The sequence below is a fragment of the Neophocaena asiaeorientalis genome, unplaced genomic scaffold, assembly GCF_003031525.2.
Source record: "Neophocaena asiaeorientalis asiaeorientalis breed wild unplaced genomic scaffold, Neophocaena_asiaeorientalis_V1.1 scaffold307, whole genome shotgun sequence".
Taxonomy (NCBI): Eukaryota; Metazoa; Chordata; class Mammalia; order Artiodactyla; family Phocoenidae; genus Neophocaena; species Neophocaena asiaeorientalis.
Genome location: NW_020171817.1, coordinates 2,219,723 through 2,235,298, shown reverse-complemented (window position 1 = coordinate 2,235,298; position 15,576 = coordinate 2,219,723). Strand labels below are relative to the sequence as shown.

General features: G+C 51.0%; 1 protein-coding gene across 1 annotated transcript; it reads left to right on the top strand.

The window, feature by feature from the left end:
* Nucleotides 1-128: 128 nt before the first annotated feature.
* PPP1R3G (protein phosphatase 1 regulatory subunit 3G) lies at nucleotides 129-1,279 on the top strand. Its single transcript, XM_024738654.1, has one exon. It carries the CDS (start codon nucleotides 215-217, stop codon nucleotides 1,277-1,279), a length of 1,065 nt encoding a protein of 354 aa, XP_024594422.1. The 5' UTR covers nucleotides 129-214.
* The last annotated feature ends 14,297 nt before the right edge of the window (nucleotides 1,280-15,576 follow it).

Genomic DNA, 15,576 nt, shown 5'->3' with positions numbered 1-15,576 from the left:
CCGCGCCTCCGGGCGCCGGGCCCTCCCGCGCCGCGGGCAGGCGCATCACCGAGCGGCCGCGTCCGGCCTCGGCCCGGCCCGCATCCTCCTCCCGCTCCGGCCTGAGCACCCCGTCTGAAACCCGGAGCCTGCCGACTTCTCCGCTCGGGCTGGGGCGGGCGCTGCGCGCTCTTTCCACCACCCCAGGCATCAAGTCTCGGGGTCAGACGGCGTCATGGAACCCCCGGGGCCGCAGCTGCTAAGTTTGGAGGCGCCGGGACCTGCGCCTTTTGAAGACCCCCCGCCTGCCGAGGAGCCGCCCGCCCCGGGAGTCCTCTGCACCGAGGGTGGCGGGGACGGCGGCGACACGTCGGCGGCCCCGAGCTCCGACGCCGAGGGCCCGTCCCCGCAGGAAGAGGCTGCCCCCTGGGAGCAGGAGGAGCTGCTGGAAAGCCGCCGCCGCCGCCGCTGCGGCGCGCGCTCCTTCTCTCTGCCCACCGACCCGATCCTGCAGGCGGCCACGTTCCTGCAGCGGCGGCGGCCGCCTGCCCCGGGGCCGGGCGCGGAGGGCGGCGAGAGGGCCGAGGACGCGCCGCACAGTCCGGGCTGCTGCGCCAAGTGCCAGAAGCGGGTGCAGTTCGCGGACGCGCTGGGGCTGAGCCTGGCCAGCGTGAAGCACTTCAGCGTGGCCGAGGAGCCGCAGGTGCCGCCCGCCGTGCTCTCCCGCCTGCGCAGCCTACCGGCGCGCGCCGAGAACCTGGAGCAGCTCCCGGGCCTGCTGGCCGCGGCGGCGGCCGCGCCCCTCCGCGAACCGCCTCCCCGGCTGCAGCCTCTCTTCGAGCTCCCCGGGCCGAGCGCCGCAGACGAGCGCCTGCGGCGACAGCGCGTGTGCCTGGAGCGCGTGCAGTGCTCGGCACCCTGGGGCGCGGAGGTGACCGGCTCCGGCCGGGTGCTGGGCTGCCCGGGGCCGCGCGTCGTGGCCGTGCGCTACACCTTCACCGAGTGGCGCTCCTTCCTGGACGTGCCGGCTGAGCTGCGGCCCGAGCCAGGGAAGCCTCCGCCGCCAGAGGCGCCGTCGTGGGGGCCGGGGGAGGCCGAGGAGGAGCCGAGCGCCGAGCGCTTCCACTTCGCGCTGTGCCTGCCCCCGGGCCTGCAGCCCAAGGAGGGGGAGGACGCGGACGCTCCGGACGTCGCGGTCCACTTCGCCGTCTGCTACCGCTGCGCCCAGGGCGAGTACTGGGACAACAACTCGGGGGCCAACTACACGCTGCGCTACGTGCGCCCTGCCGACGCGCGCTGAGCCCGCAGTCCTCGGCACCGCAGCGCTCGCAGGGACGCGGGAAGGGGCCGACGGCGCGCGGAGCCCAGGCAGCCGCGACGCTTTGCGGAGCATCATCCTCCTGGAGAGAAGAAGCCGCTCCCCGCAAGCTCGCGCCCCAGACAGAACCCGCCAGCAAGCACGGAGCCCTACCCGGCGAAGCGCCCTACCTTCCCGGCCTCTTTCCCGTCGCGTTGGCCTCTGGAGTTCTCGCCGCGTGGCATGGGAAGAAATCCTCAAGATTCCGAGCAGTGGCTTTCTCCACGAAAAAGATTCCTGACTCCTGAGCGAGGCTGCAAACCCTTGGGATTTGTCTTTAACTGTGGACGTCCCCTCGGGTCTCAGGGAGCGGTCGAAGCATCCCGCCGCCTGGCGCCGAGGGACGGCGTGAACTGCGGGCCCACGGGAGCCCGCGGCCTGTTTCTCGAGAAAACCAGGTGGGGCCTTGGCCGGGCAGTCCTTTTCTCTTACCTGGGATCTGGGAAATGTTTGCTGAGACTCGCGCGCTTGCGTACAAATGTCCTTTTGAAAAGTAAAGGTCACGTGCACGTCTGTTACTTGATATTTCAGCTCCCGGAAGTTTGGGAGACCTTGGCAGTCGGCCGTCTTCTTCTGCGGATGATGCTACACTTCAAAGTGGTCAAACAGCAATATTTTCAAATCTCCCTTCTTTCATCCCTCCTGTCTGATGTGGAAAGGCCCAGATTTCCCATAATGGGCTAGAGTGTTCTTAAAAGTGTTTTGTAGAAGTCGTTCTTTCCCCGGGCAAAATAAGATGCTTGGTGAGTTGAAATGCCGGCGTAATCGGCAGGCCTTGGCGGTGAGCCGTCAGAGCCGGTCTTTGGCCTCCAGCCGCGATGTGTAGGCAAAGCACATCGTAGCTGCTAGACTCCTGGGCCATTAGCAGTCAGAGAAGCCGGACTCTCGGTGGGGGGACTCCAAGCCGGGGAGATGAGGGATGGAAAGGTGGCTTTCTGTCCCTCTTGGAGCCACAGCAGGGAGCAGTGGCTTGAATGATGAAGCATGCCGAGCAAGAAAATCCTGCTCCGAACCCGGTGGGCACCAGCCTGGCTGGCCTTCTGCATTCACTGCTGATGGCTGTGGATGCCAAGATCAGGGCTGGCGAGCCCCCTGAGGACTGGATTTCTTCATACCTTCGTCCTGCCTTGGTAACTTGTCTGTCTTTGGTTTTCATACGTTCGAGCACATGGCTCGTACAATCAGCCCATGGGCCAAAGAATCCTGTTCTTGTAGGGCCTGAGAGCTAAGAATGTTTTTTACGTTTTTAAATATTTGGAAAAACTCAAAAGAATACTATTTTTGTGACACATGAGAATTGTATGAAATTCAAATTTCAGTGTCCATAAATAAAGTTTTATAGGAACACAGCCATGCACATTCATTCACACACTGTCCATGATTGCTTTCCTGCTACAAGAGCAGAGGTGAGCAGATGCAACAGAGACCATATGGCAAAGTCTAAAATATCTACTACCTGGCTCCTTATAGAAAGTCTGCCAACCCCTGCTCTAGAGAAGTAGTATTTTTTTAACTGTATGTTGAGAGTCATACTTAATAAATCAGTTAAACTTTCAGTAAAATTTGTCACTTGAAGTAAACCTCCTTTGAGTAAAGGTAAAACTGGTCACATTACTCTCAGGAATCTTGGTTGGTTACAGTAAACACTAAGACACCAAATGTATAGTTATTACTGTACTGGGGAGGGGAATCTACCTGCTTCTTACTTCTAAGAAATAACAGAAAGTCAAGGTAGCTAAAATATAGCACCATCTGAATTAACATCAGGCTACAGAAAACTGCCAGGTATGTCGATGCTTCAAAATGGGATGTGTCTCAAGCTATAGGAATATTTAGATTGAACTCCGGTTTGTAGACATCCTTCTTGACTATAGCAGTGTTTGCCAGGGGTAACTCATCATGGGAAAAAAATTCAAGTACTAATTTATTAGTGGAAAGCCATCAGGTTAATGAATTACAATTTACTCTTGGAGTAAAGCAGACTAAAAAATGGTCACGTGGATGAAACCTAATGCACATGTGCTTATAAAAATCAATAAGCATTTATTAGAGTTACATAATTTTTCTGCTACGAAATACAAACGCAATCAAGCCTTTTCATTCTATGTCTGGGATTGGGTCTGGTATATCACTTCCTTTTCAAAAGCACATTGTTGCATAACAACACCTAAATACATTTTGTATTTTTCTTATGTACTTAGGAATACATTTTAGTTGAAAAGTATTGATAGTGTATATGGCCTATAACACAGTTTGAAATGCTAGTTTATATGGTAGTAATGCACTCTTTTGAATTGTTTTAGATTATTTAAAATTAAATTAGGAACACAGTATAATGATCAAAATAGAGAGCCTCTTGTCTGGTATCTTTTAAAATGGTAACCCATTAAATCTAGAATAAAATACATAAGAAATGGATTTTTAAGAGGTATTTACAGCAAAAATTTTATTCTTATAAAAACCATTACTTATTTTCAAAAGTATATTTTGGAATTCAAACAATTTTAAGAGTACTTATTTAATAATGTAAGAACTTCAAACATGGCTGTTAGGAAAGGAAATCTAGTTTTGCTCTCCCATAAATCTTGGAGAAAAGCTCTTCTAAGGTTCAGAAATTTGTAAAATATTTTCAACAGCCCAGTCTTTCTGCATGTGGTTATAGCCTTTCAAAGTCCTAGAATTGGCAGTCTCCTAAATGTCAGTTTCATTTTATGAAGTGCCAACTTTTTATTGTAGACTTCACTTTGTGAAGAAATGTAGGGACGTTAAAATAGGTCTTTTCGTTTGTTTTTAAAAGTTTCAAAGGAAGAGGCAGTACTGAGGAAGTATTTACGACTGTATTTTCTGAATGGAATGAACACACACACACTTATCTCCAAAGCAAAATTCCCACAATGCAGCTTGGCTTTTTTGTGGTAATATTTATCACAACTTGATAAGTGAGAGTCATTCTACTTGAAAATGTAATAGCTTCAACATCTCACCCAGCTCTAGTGATCAAAAACTAAGTTCTGCTTAGCTCAGCTAATGGTCCTGACCTCCACCAGACACTCCAGTTTCTTCTCTGTAAGCAAGGGGGTCCATGGATCACTGGGTCAGGGGATGTTGAATGAAGTATGTGTCCCAATCTAAACAGTGTCAGAAGAGAATTCCCTGCGGTCCAGTGGTTCGGACTCTGTGCTTTCACTGCTGAGGGCGCGGGTTCAATCCCTGGTGTGGGAACTAAGATCCTGCAAGCTGCGTGGTGTGGAAAAAAACAAAAAAAACCCCCAAACACGTGTCAGAAGCAGTGGCTGGAAATGTGGCCTTCTTTACGGAACAAATGTCCCCTGATAAGCCCCAGGTTTATGAAGCAAGGTGACCAGTCGCTTCCAAGACCTAACTGGGGAGGACGGGACCCCACTCCAGGGTGTGGGCAGTGGAGCCTGGGAGCTGGTCGAGCTCTGGGGCCACCAAGTGTCTGTCCAGGCAGCAGGGCCACAGCTCAGGCAGCTCTCCTGAGGCACCAGGGAGTGGGCATTTGTCATCCAGAGCCTGGGCTGTAGGGACAGGAACCTTCTGACAGGTGTGCAGTGCATTTTCCACCTGGCCACGCCCTCACCTCCCGGGCCCTCCTTCTGCCCTGAGTCGGGGAGGGCTTCCCCGGTGATGCTGTGGGTTTTGAGCCACGCAGAACCTGCTCATTTCATTTTTGGAGATTTGTGTTGAACTCTTGCTATATCATTTTACGAGTTGTCCATATTTCTGCTTTCTGGTACAACGGTTTTTGCACATTTTAGTATGCTAAGTTTTCTCATTCCCCGACTCATTTGCTTGTTTCTTAGAAGCATGTGGCCTGGAGCACTTGGGGAATTGTGGTCTGTGTCATGTGTACTGTGTCAGGAGTGCAAGGAACAGCCTTCAGGAGGAAATGGCAGGCTTTGCCTTCGTGTGACATCATGGAACTGACAGACGTGCCTTTTTGGCTCATGCAGTGGACACGGGTTTATAGGTTAAAAGAGGGCACCGTGGCATGTGGTAACTTAACAGGCAGCCCTGGCAAACGGTGAGCTGTTTCCTGTCCAGCTTTGCCCGGTCAGTCCCCGTGATGCCAGGCCTGGACGGTCTTCAGGATGGCGGTTGTGTTTTGTAGAGTCACAGCGGCAAGGGACTGGGAGCAGGGCAGAAACTGACAACCTGGGCCCAGCCCCGTGACCCCACCTGTCCTCCTACAGGGCCATCCTGGCCTTATTGTCGATAAGCGGGCCGGTGCCTGGAAACCCCCGGAAGAGGCTGACCCTGGCTTCTCCTCGGGACTAGTGATGGACACTTTCCGCTAGGTGACCTGCTGTGTTTCCTTGTTCCCCTCTGGACTCCCTTCCTCTGATCGAGGAGGCTGTCAGGACGCAGCCCTAAATGGTCCATTAACCCTCCAAGGGCTGGTTGCTAGAGAGCTAACAGTGTAACTTTTGGTTCATTAGGACCTAAACTCCTTTAAATCTTTTTGGGAGACGTTGTATTTGCATCTTGTAGTTTAGTCCTTTGGCTTCGCCCTCTGTGAGCAGAGACACATTTTGGCAAGGAAAGAAGTGAGTGACATTCGGGCTGAATGGAGATTTTTTGAGATGGAGAAGATCAAGGGCTTGCTTTTAAGACACACTCGTGAATCTAATAGGAGTGCAGAAGTCTATTTAGGTCATGAGTTCAGAGCCAGTTCAACCCGGAAAATCTTTAGATACACAAACACCTCTGGTAAAGCAAAGGCATTTTAGAGACACTTACAGACACTTAAAAACATTAGAGCGGTGTAACCACTCATCCCGTTCATATTGTTGGCACTGCTCAGGTTCCCTGAAACTTGTTGGCTCAAGTCACTGCCCCAGGAGAACCGACAGCACCCTAAAGTATCCCAGAACGGGAAACTGGGTCTGAAAATCTGAACTGAATAAAGATTGAAAGCAGGTGGGTTTCGTGAACTAAGCTTGGAACATTTAATCTCCAAGTTGAAAAATTCATGAGCACATCCCACAGAAGGCCTTTCTACAAATAGCTACATGTGTTATGTGGAGGAAGCATCCACTCCAAAAGGCAAGGAGGTTATGGTTATGGGAAACTCATGGTCTTTATAGGGGCCCCTGGCAGGGCTCTCTAGTGTTTGTGGTCCAGCGCCTCTCTGGACAGCTTTGGGTGAAGGACCCCTATCAGGAGGCTGTTCTGGGGCAGCTGAAGCACGACCTTGTATACCCCAAGTGGGCGGAAGAGGTTACTTTCTCGGAGGGAGTTAGGCTTTGCCTCATTTTTACATTATATAAGAGGAAATGTGTGTTTATATTCAGAACCACTTTAAATGGCCTAGAGGATTCCATTTGTATGTCCCTCTCAGTCTGGTTAAGTAGTTGTGTTTTTACGCACAGACTTAAGGCGTGTTGTTTATAAAATTATATTTTTCGGCCAGAAAATCCCTAAGCCTGTGTGTTGCCCATGTCACAGTGAAGTGCCGACCCTGAAATTAGTGAGGTCTGTTTGTTGTATTAGGATTGTAAATATAAATCTAATTCAGTTTGAAGGTCCCTGGGATATCTAAAAATTGATAGTGTGGATAAGTACAGATATAAATGGATACTAAATTAGAGGCAAGTTCTTAACAATGAAATACACAATATGTTCTTTTGGAAAAAAAAATAGTCCACATTTAGAAAAATCTGCGAGTCCCCTGCTTAGCTCCCAACCTCCCCGCCCCCTGACCCCCAAATCTGAACTAGAGGTTGCTTTTGTTACCAGATCCTGAGTGATTTTGGACTTTGCTGTTGACCAGATAGTCATTAAAATGAATTTCTCTATTGGTGTGACTGCCCTGAAAGAGTAGATTTTCTGGCCAAGGAAACACCTTCAAAACGGCTGTAAGGTGTTGAGTTCTGAAGCTGGGGGCGGCCCTGCCCTGCACGGCCCACCAGAAGGGAGCCAGGAGAAGGTGCAGGGGAGGAAGCGCTGCTTTGGGCCCGGGCCTGCCTGCAGCAGCCTCCCCTGCCCCGAGGCCCTGACCTGGGCTGCCGTGAAGGCCAAGGCATAGCATCTTGGGCCTTTGCTTTCGACTCTGCCACATCCAGGTGGTTCAGGAGACCTCACCAGATGAATTTGTTAGAGCCAAGGGTTTCTGAAGCCATCGGCACGGCACCATCCTCTGTGGGTACAGGCATGAGGGGCCCTGGCAGACACCTGTGACGTGTTACCTGTGTGTGACAGCGGAGCCTGGGCATTGTCTGGCAGCAAGTTCCAGCTTCTGTGAAGGCCCTCCCTTTGTGAGCGATGGTCTGACTTCTGTGGGTGAGCCCAGAGCCCGGCGTGGTTGAGGTCCACGGCCATTGCAATATCACCAAACACCCAGGTCACTCCTCCAGGGTCTGAAAGTGCAATGTAGCTCACCCAGGTGTGTCTGGGATCCCCGCGCTCTCTCAGCGGACTGCCTGTGACAGCTCTGATTCGACGGAGGCTCCCAGCCCTGTGTGGGATAGGGGCGGATCTCAGGGTCCAAGATGACCATGGCTGTTGGGGGCACCGAGCCTGCCCTCGCGAGCTGGAACCAGGGGGCCCGAGTGGTCCTTTATCAGCCATGCAGCAGTGGCAAGAGTGGGCACTCTTCCAGACAGGATATTTTAAGTCAATTATGTGGAATTTTGTACGGTTCCTTCTAACACTGTGAGAGAAAATAACCTCATTACCCTCCCTTTTGGGATCTGCCTGAGAAAGGTGCCCCGTGGAATGTCTGGGGTGAGTAACAGATTTCTGTGAATGTGATTTTTGATACTGTTTATTTAAACTGAGAACTACTGTGGTCCAAACACAGCCCTTGTGTTTCTCCTCAGTTTTTAAAAGGCTGATTATATTTTTGTGGTTTGAAAATGTCTTTTCAATTCTAAGGATTTTTTGGGAAATTTTCTGTTTGCTGCTCTGCTGTATAGTGATATTTCTGTCTGTGTTGCACCTAAAAAAATGCTGAACCCAAAGTCCTGATTTGAATAAAGAATGTAAAGAAAGCAATTTGGGACTCTGAAAGCTGTCACTGAGTCTGCGGACGTGTCTGGTGGTCACAACTGGGACGGGGGCGGGGGGTCGAGGTGGCCACCGGCACCTAGTGGGCAGAGGCTGGGGATGCTGCCAGCACCCTACAAGGCACAGGATTTCCTTGTTTCTTAGACGGTGCAAGACTTGGGTTGGGAGGCTGGGTGCTATTTACAGGGAACCTCAGAGACTCCAACACAACTCTAGGAGATGGGCATTACTCCTACTTTACAGCTGGAGAAGCTGAGCTGGGAGGGGTTGGATAATGTGCCCAGCGAGTAAGAGGCTGGGCTTCTACATCCAGACGATGGACTATTCCTCAGCCATAAAAAAGAATGAAATGGTGTCGTTTGCAGCAACATGGATGGACCTAGAGATGACCGTCCTAAGTCAGAGAAAGACAAATGTATGACGTCACTTACATGTGGACTCTAAAAAAAATGACACAAATGAACTTACTTACAAAATAGAAACAGACTCACAGAAAACAAACCAAAGGTTACCAAAGGGGAAAGGCCGGGGGCGGGGGGGAGGGATAAATTAGGAGTTTGGGATTGACATGTACTCACTACTATATATAAAATAGATAATCAACAAGGACCTACTGTGTACTACAGGGAGCTCTACTCAATACTCTGTAGTAACCTACATGGGAAAAGAATCTGGAAAGGAATCGATACATGTATATGCATAACTGAATCACTTTGCTGCACACCTGAAGCTAACACAACATTCTACATTAACTATACTCCAATATAAAACAAAAATTAAATAAAGGAAAAAAGAGAGAGAGGCTGAGCTTGGATTTGAACCCAGGAGACTGTCTGACCCAGACCAGCTGTTGCTGCAACAGACACAGACACAGAAGAGACTGCGTCTCCGCAGCTCGGCCACAGCAGAGGGAGGAGAGTGCCCCTGCTCCTCCTTTCCTCCTTGGGCCTCTCAGGGGTGCAGCCCTACACAGCTAGACTCTTCATGTCTGGACAAGAGGGCAACCTCCCTCTGCCTCCTACCTCGGTCCCGTCATCAGAGTTCCTGTTCCCTGCTTCTTCTGGGGGACTGACACTGGGACCAAGTTCCCTTTTTACTGGGGAAATTACCTACTAAAAAATGTGAACTAACTTCTTGCAGGCCCCATATTTCAATAAAACATAGCATTAGTCAGTGTTCCAAACTGCAAGTTACAGAAACGAACTCAAGCCAGCTTGAGCAAGTGGGGCGTTGGTGTGCTGGATCCTGGGCTCTCCTGTGGCATCTAAAGGCGGCTGGGGGGCTTCCCTGGTGGTGCAGTGGTTAAGAATCCACCTGCTAATGCAGGGGACACAGGTTCGAGCCCTGGTCCGGGAAGATCCCACATGCTGCCGAGCAACTAGGCCCGGGCGCCACAACTACTGAGCCTGCGAGCCACGACTACTGAGCCCGCGTGCCTACAGCCTGCGGTCCGCAACAAGGGAAGCCACCGCGATGAGAAGCCCGCGCACCACAACGAAGAGTAGCCCCCGCTCGCTGCAACTAGAGAAAGCCCGCGCGCAGCAACAAAGACCTAACGCAGCCAAAAACAAACAAACAAACAAACAAACAAACAAACAAAAAAGGCAGCTGGGCCTCTCCGGGCCTGGAGGCCCATGCGACGCTCCTGGAACCTGGAGGGTCTCTGCCTCACTGTCTCTGCTCTGTGTGCTGCCGTCTTCTCTCCCTGCAGACTGGATTTCTCCTTGCCTCTGTCTCCAGGAGCGATCGAAGTCTACTCTGTCCCTCCCGAGTCTGTCACTTGAGTCCCAGCACACAGCTCAGGTAGAAACAGAACTCTCACTCCCAGTGCTGAGTTTCTAAGGGAAAAAATTTGGTCCACTGTGGGTCAGGGGTCCATCCCTGTTCCATGAGCTGTGGCTGGAAGTGGGGGAAGGATCACGATGCAAAATGGTTGCCGGGGGCCCCCCGATTCCTGCTGTGAGGGGGCAGGCAGGGCTCTCGTGAGACAGCGGATACCCCAGTGTCCCCACCGCAAATAAAACACACACGATGATGTGAAATGTCGACGTACAGCCGTGCAGTGTGTGCGTGTGGACGTGCGTTTGCCTTAAGGGGCTGCAGCGCTGCCCTGAATCTCAGCATCTCAGCGAGGGGCAGCCACCCTGCCAGCGTCTCAGGATTGAAGCACTTGAGTTCCTTCACTCCCTTCTTTCTTCTGTGTCTCCAGTCACTTGCATTCATTCTTTCCTCTGTGTCCCGTCCACTCCACCACTGTCCTCAGCCAGGCTGCAGCCCCTCAGATCCACGTTATGGCATCAGTTTCCCAGCCAGCTCTTCACTCACGGGCGTTCTCTGCATTGCCGTCCAGTCAATCTGCTGCAGATGCCATTCCCTGCTTAAATGCTCCCTCTCCCACTGAGTAAGGCTCAGACTGCTCAGCCCAGAACCTGTGGCTCAGAAGGAAGCAATTTCTCCTTTTGTATCTCACCCCCTCCCCGCTTCCAGCACTACCTGATCTCTGACTCTCCCAGGTAACTTATCCCCTTAGCCATTTACACACGTCTTCACTACGGTGCTAAATGTACTGTAATTAAGGGAAGGCTCCACATCTGGTCCATCTCTACATCCCCTAGGGCGTCTGACACAGTTTCTAAATGAACGATAAAGCGGCTACCAGTTACTGCTGGCTTACTCGGTAGCAAACACAGTAGGAGAACTTTACGTGCCTTATGTGTTTACAATCCTGACAGCAACCCTGTACGTCCAGGATGTGACCAGCTCCATTTCATAGATGAGGAAACAGAAGTTTAGAGATGCCGTCAGGAAGAGGCAGAGCTGGAGGATGAAGGAAGGAACGACTTTCTGGGGTGTCTGTAGCTCGGGCGACCTTGTGGCCCTGTCCTTACTTTCTCCATAGGAAGCCGATGAGGAACCAGGATTTGCCCCCTGTCCCAGAAAACACTCACCCTTTCTGTCCCAGAAAACACTCACCCTTTCTGTCCCAGAAAACACTCACCCTTTTTCTTTCCTTTTTTTGGCCGCGCCATGCGGCTTGTGGGATCTCAGTTCCCTGGCCAGGGATTGAACCTGGGCCCTGCAGTGAAAGCACAGAGCCCTAACCACTGGACCGCCAGGGAAGTCCCCCTGCCCGCTAACCGATACGCTCTCCACCCTCCGGCACCGACTCTCCACTCTCCCCCAAGGCTTATTCCAGCCCCAGGATCTCTGTGAGTTCTGTCTGGCCCATATGCTGCTCTCTTGCTCTTGCGGCCTGGCCAGCACTTGGTCGTTTTCTGGTTGTTCTCCACGTGTTGGGCCCCCCAACAATGAAGTCAGATTCTCGGGGGCAGGGACCCCTGGCCCACATGTGCCTCCACCCCAAACTGCTTGCTCTGCCTTGAGTACATTCAGAACTTTCTTTTTAAGCCTGTGCCTGCTGGGAAGACATGTGAGGGAACAGTTGTTGCTGGGTGACCAAGAGCTAGATGTCCCTTTCTTTTTCAGCTGGGTCCAAATTCTGCTTTAGGAATTGCAGAAGCCAGCAGAAGCCAGGGAGAAAAAGGTTTTAGTTCAGAGGAAGCTGGAAACACACTTGTTGGGTCAGACACTGGCCTGGTGGCTGGTGAGGATTCTGAGGGGTCAAGGGCCCCCCTCCCCCCGGCCTCCCAGCCCATCCATGAGTTCCCTGTGCCTTTGCAGAGGGCCAGCTGGCTTCATTGTCCAGTTAAGCTCAAATTCATATTCTTATGGACCATGGGCTGGGCTGAACGTTCTGGCCAACCCCAGACAGCACCAAAGTTCCACATGAAGCTGGGAACGGATCCTGAAGACTTCTTGCTGAATTGTCCTAAAAACTAGCACTCAGGAACTTCCCTATGGTCCAGTGGTGGGGACTCAGCGCGTTCACTGCCGGGGCCCGGGTTCAATCCCTGGTCAGGGAACTAAGATCCCGCAAGTCCGGCGGTGTGGCCAAAGGAAAAACAAAAACCAAACCAAACCAAACCCCTAGCTTTCAGGTGGTCTGGAGGATGGCTTCTTTCCTTTTGATTAATTGCAAGCTTTTAGAGCTGGAAAGGTCATTAGGGGTCTGGCCAGTGCTGACCCCCTCGAACACAAATGCAACAGCATCCCCAGGTCTCGGGCTGTCCTGCCCAGTGGCTTATTTTTTCCCTCCCACCACCTGTATTCCTCCCATCACACCATATTCCTGTCTTCCAATGTTTTTTTTAAAGAATTGTTTTATTTATTTTTGCAGTCTGAGTTATGGATATATCGTTTCACCTCTTTGAACCAGCTTCTGTTTGTAGAGTCCCATTAGGAAGTATGAGGCTGTGTTTTTTTTTTTTTTTTTTTTTTTTTTTTTGGGTACGTGGGCCTCCCCCCGCCGCGGCCTCGCGTCCCCTGCATCGGCAGGCGGACTCTCAACCGCTGCGCCACCAGGGAAGCCCTCAAGGCAGTGTTTTTAAAGTGAAAATACATGCTAAAATTTGGCAAATTAATAATCCTAAATATGTTACCTGTTTGAAGTGAGAGTGGAAGAGTCTATTTGGCAAATCTTGATAAGACTCTTAGCATTAATACTGGAGTCCTTCATCATATAGCCTATATGTGCTTCGTATACCACACATACGCACCTAAATGAAATACTCCTTTAAAAACTAAGAACCAGTTATACTGTTATTGAACTGTCTCTGTATTCAAGACAGATGAAGCCACATGAATTCACTTAGTAATTGACGGGAAGTTCTACTGAAATATTTTAACAATGTTTAGCTGACATTTAGGTGATACCCTCTGTAACTTTCTGGCTGATGAGAGGGAAGCGTTTCTATTTTGTACCACTGAACTTCCTTTGAAAGCTCATCACTTTAGTAGGAAAAGGATGCAAGTCGTTTACAGGAAGCCGTTTTCCTGCCGAGCCTAGACCCCTGGAAGTCCAGCTCCTCTGGAAGGGGCATCCAGCATGTCCAATGACTGACACGGCCCTTGGGTCAGCACAGGGATGTTGAGTCAGAGAACAAGCTCAATTCCAGCTCCACTGGTGTCAACGCTTGCTCGTGGTCTAATTTCAAGACAATAAGGCACCGACTTTCTTTGCTGTCGCTCTTATGGTGCAGTGGTCCCTCCAGGTAGAGACACAGACAGATTCATCTCAGAGTTCTCCTCTGGGTTCTCTCTTGAGGGTCTCTGGACTTAAAGCTTTGCCCTTGAGCAAAAGCAAGAGCACCTATCTTACTCCCCAAACAGATTTCAGCACGAGAAGCCGTTTTCATGAAAGGTTCCCTGAAGGACTAATAAGGGCTGCAGACAGACTGAAAAGGGAAAATCCTATTTGTTCTCAGGGGTGAGGTGAACCTTTGTCCATAGAGATCCTGGGCAAATGGTCAGAGAAAAAGCACGCTTTCTCCACCAAGTTCCAGCTTTCTTGTAACAAAGCAAACATGAGACGAGCTCCCGGGACGCACGGAGCACGAGTCCTCGTGGGCTGTTCCCTTTGTTTGTAAGAACGAGCGTCGGCACAGGGTTCCGCCTTTGTCTGCCGACCTCACCAGCCGTGTCCGTGCCCATGACCCAGATGGCGTGGCTGCTTCCCGTGGCTTCTGAGTCACGCAATGACCACCGTCACGAGGCCACTGCACAATTTCAAAGGCAGAACTCCGTCCCCGTGGTCGTCTGCAATCAAGATTTGGTCATCTGGGTTCTGACCATATTTATCAAGGCACTGTGTGTCCATACCGTGGGTGGGCTCAGAAGACACCGTCCCAAGCTCTGAGAACATTATCCTTGGTGTAGGAAACGCTTTCTCCTTCTGCTTTCTGAGTGCTTGTCATTTCTTCAGCTGTTGCTACAAGTGTAGCCTGGCCTCAATACCTGAGCTATCCTTTCATCTAGAAAGTGGGCAACAGTTTGCATGAAGTGCCTCATAAAAAAGCAGCCCCTTCTGTTCTAAAATGTACTTGTGTACTTTCTGTATGTACTTGTTGAGGTTTTACCGTGCCTTTTAGTTTCATTCTTGGAAGCACATTCTCAGAATATGTCGACCAACTTTCCTCAGCCCTTTGTTTTTTAATCTCGTGTCACCTTTTGCTAAATATGGAAAAATTTCCCCTACTCGTCCTGTTCCCAATGATGATATATGTCTATAGGCTTTAACCTATAGAAGGAGAATATCTGTTCTTCAGAGAGCTAAGGGGAAGTCTCTTTATAAGGGTCTTTCAAGCTGCTTTATTCCAGTGGATTTTTAAAAAAAAAATAAAACGAATCTACAGAAATGATATTTTCTACATTTGGAGGTAAAAGACACATTTGTAGATGCCAGACTTTCTGTTTGAACTTGAAGTTGATTGGACCTAGCAGGGGGAGAAAGCGCAGACAGTGTCCCCTCCTGTTCTGTCTCCGGTGGTGGCCTACGTCTGCTCAGCCACCGTGGCCCCAAACCTGGGGCTCCAGGTGCCCCTTACGCCCCTGTACACCTCACATCCACCCAGTCGGTAGTCCTGTTGACTCTATTTTCTTTTCTTTCTTTTTTTGGTCCTGTTTTGTCCCGAATGTACCCCCCAGTGGGGTCCAGTAGTTAGCAAGCCCTTTTGTCTGTAAGACACGTGACACCTGTGCCCTGAAGATACTCGTGGAACTGGCCCTGCACAGGAGACCCCCAGTTTTGGCTGAGGTTGCCTGCCTACTCTTCAGAGTTTGCTCTGTGGCCCTGAGTAAGTAATAAATTAAGGTTTTCTACTAGTTCTCTGTATTAGTTTGTCACTGCTTCATAACAAACCACCCCAAAGCTCAGTGCCTTAGACAGTAGTTGATTACTGAGCACAGAGCTAAGGGGTGGCTAAAGCCAACTCACCTAAGCTAGACTGGCCTGGGGGGCTCTGCAGGGCGTCTGTGCCCCACGTGTCTCCTGCCCCCTGGGAGCAGAGCCCTGGCCGAGGCAAGTTCTTCTCAGGGTGATGCTGACTGTTTCCAACATCACCGGCCTTGGTGAAGCCACCATCATCTCTTGCCTGGATTACAAGTGTTCAGTCTGACCCCCCCATTTCTCCCACCAAAAGCTGGTCGCCCTGCACCCTATTCCCGCTATAGCAATGTGACCTTTTAAAAATACAGACAAGATCCTGCTTAAAAACCCCGCTAGCTTCTTGCAGTCCTCGGGTCCCCACCTCCCAACCCAGTGTCGCCACCAGCCATCCTGGGCTTCCTTTAGTTCCTTGGGTTGCACTGTTTTT

What these genes read in the sequence shown, in the direction of transcription:
- PPP1R3G (XM_024738654.1), top strand. Translation starts at nt 215, where the DNA reads ATGGAACCCCCGGGGCCGCAGCTGCTAAGTTTGGAGGCGCCGGGACCT.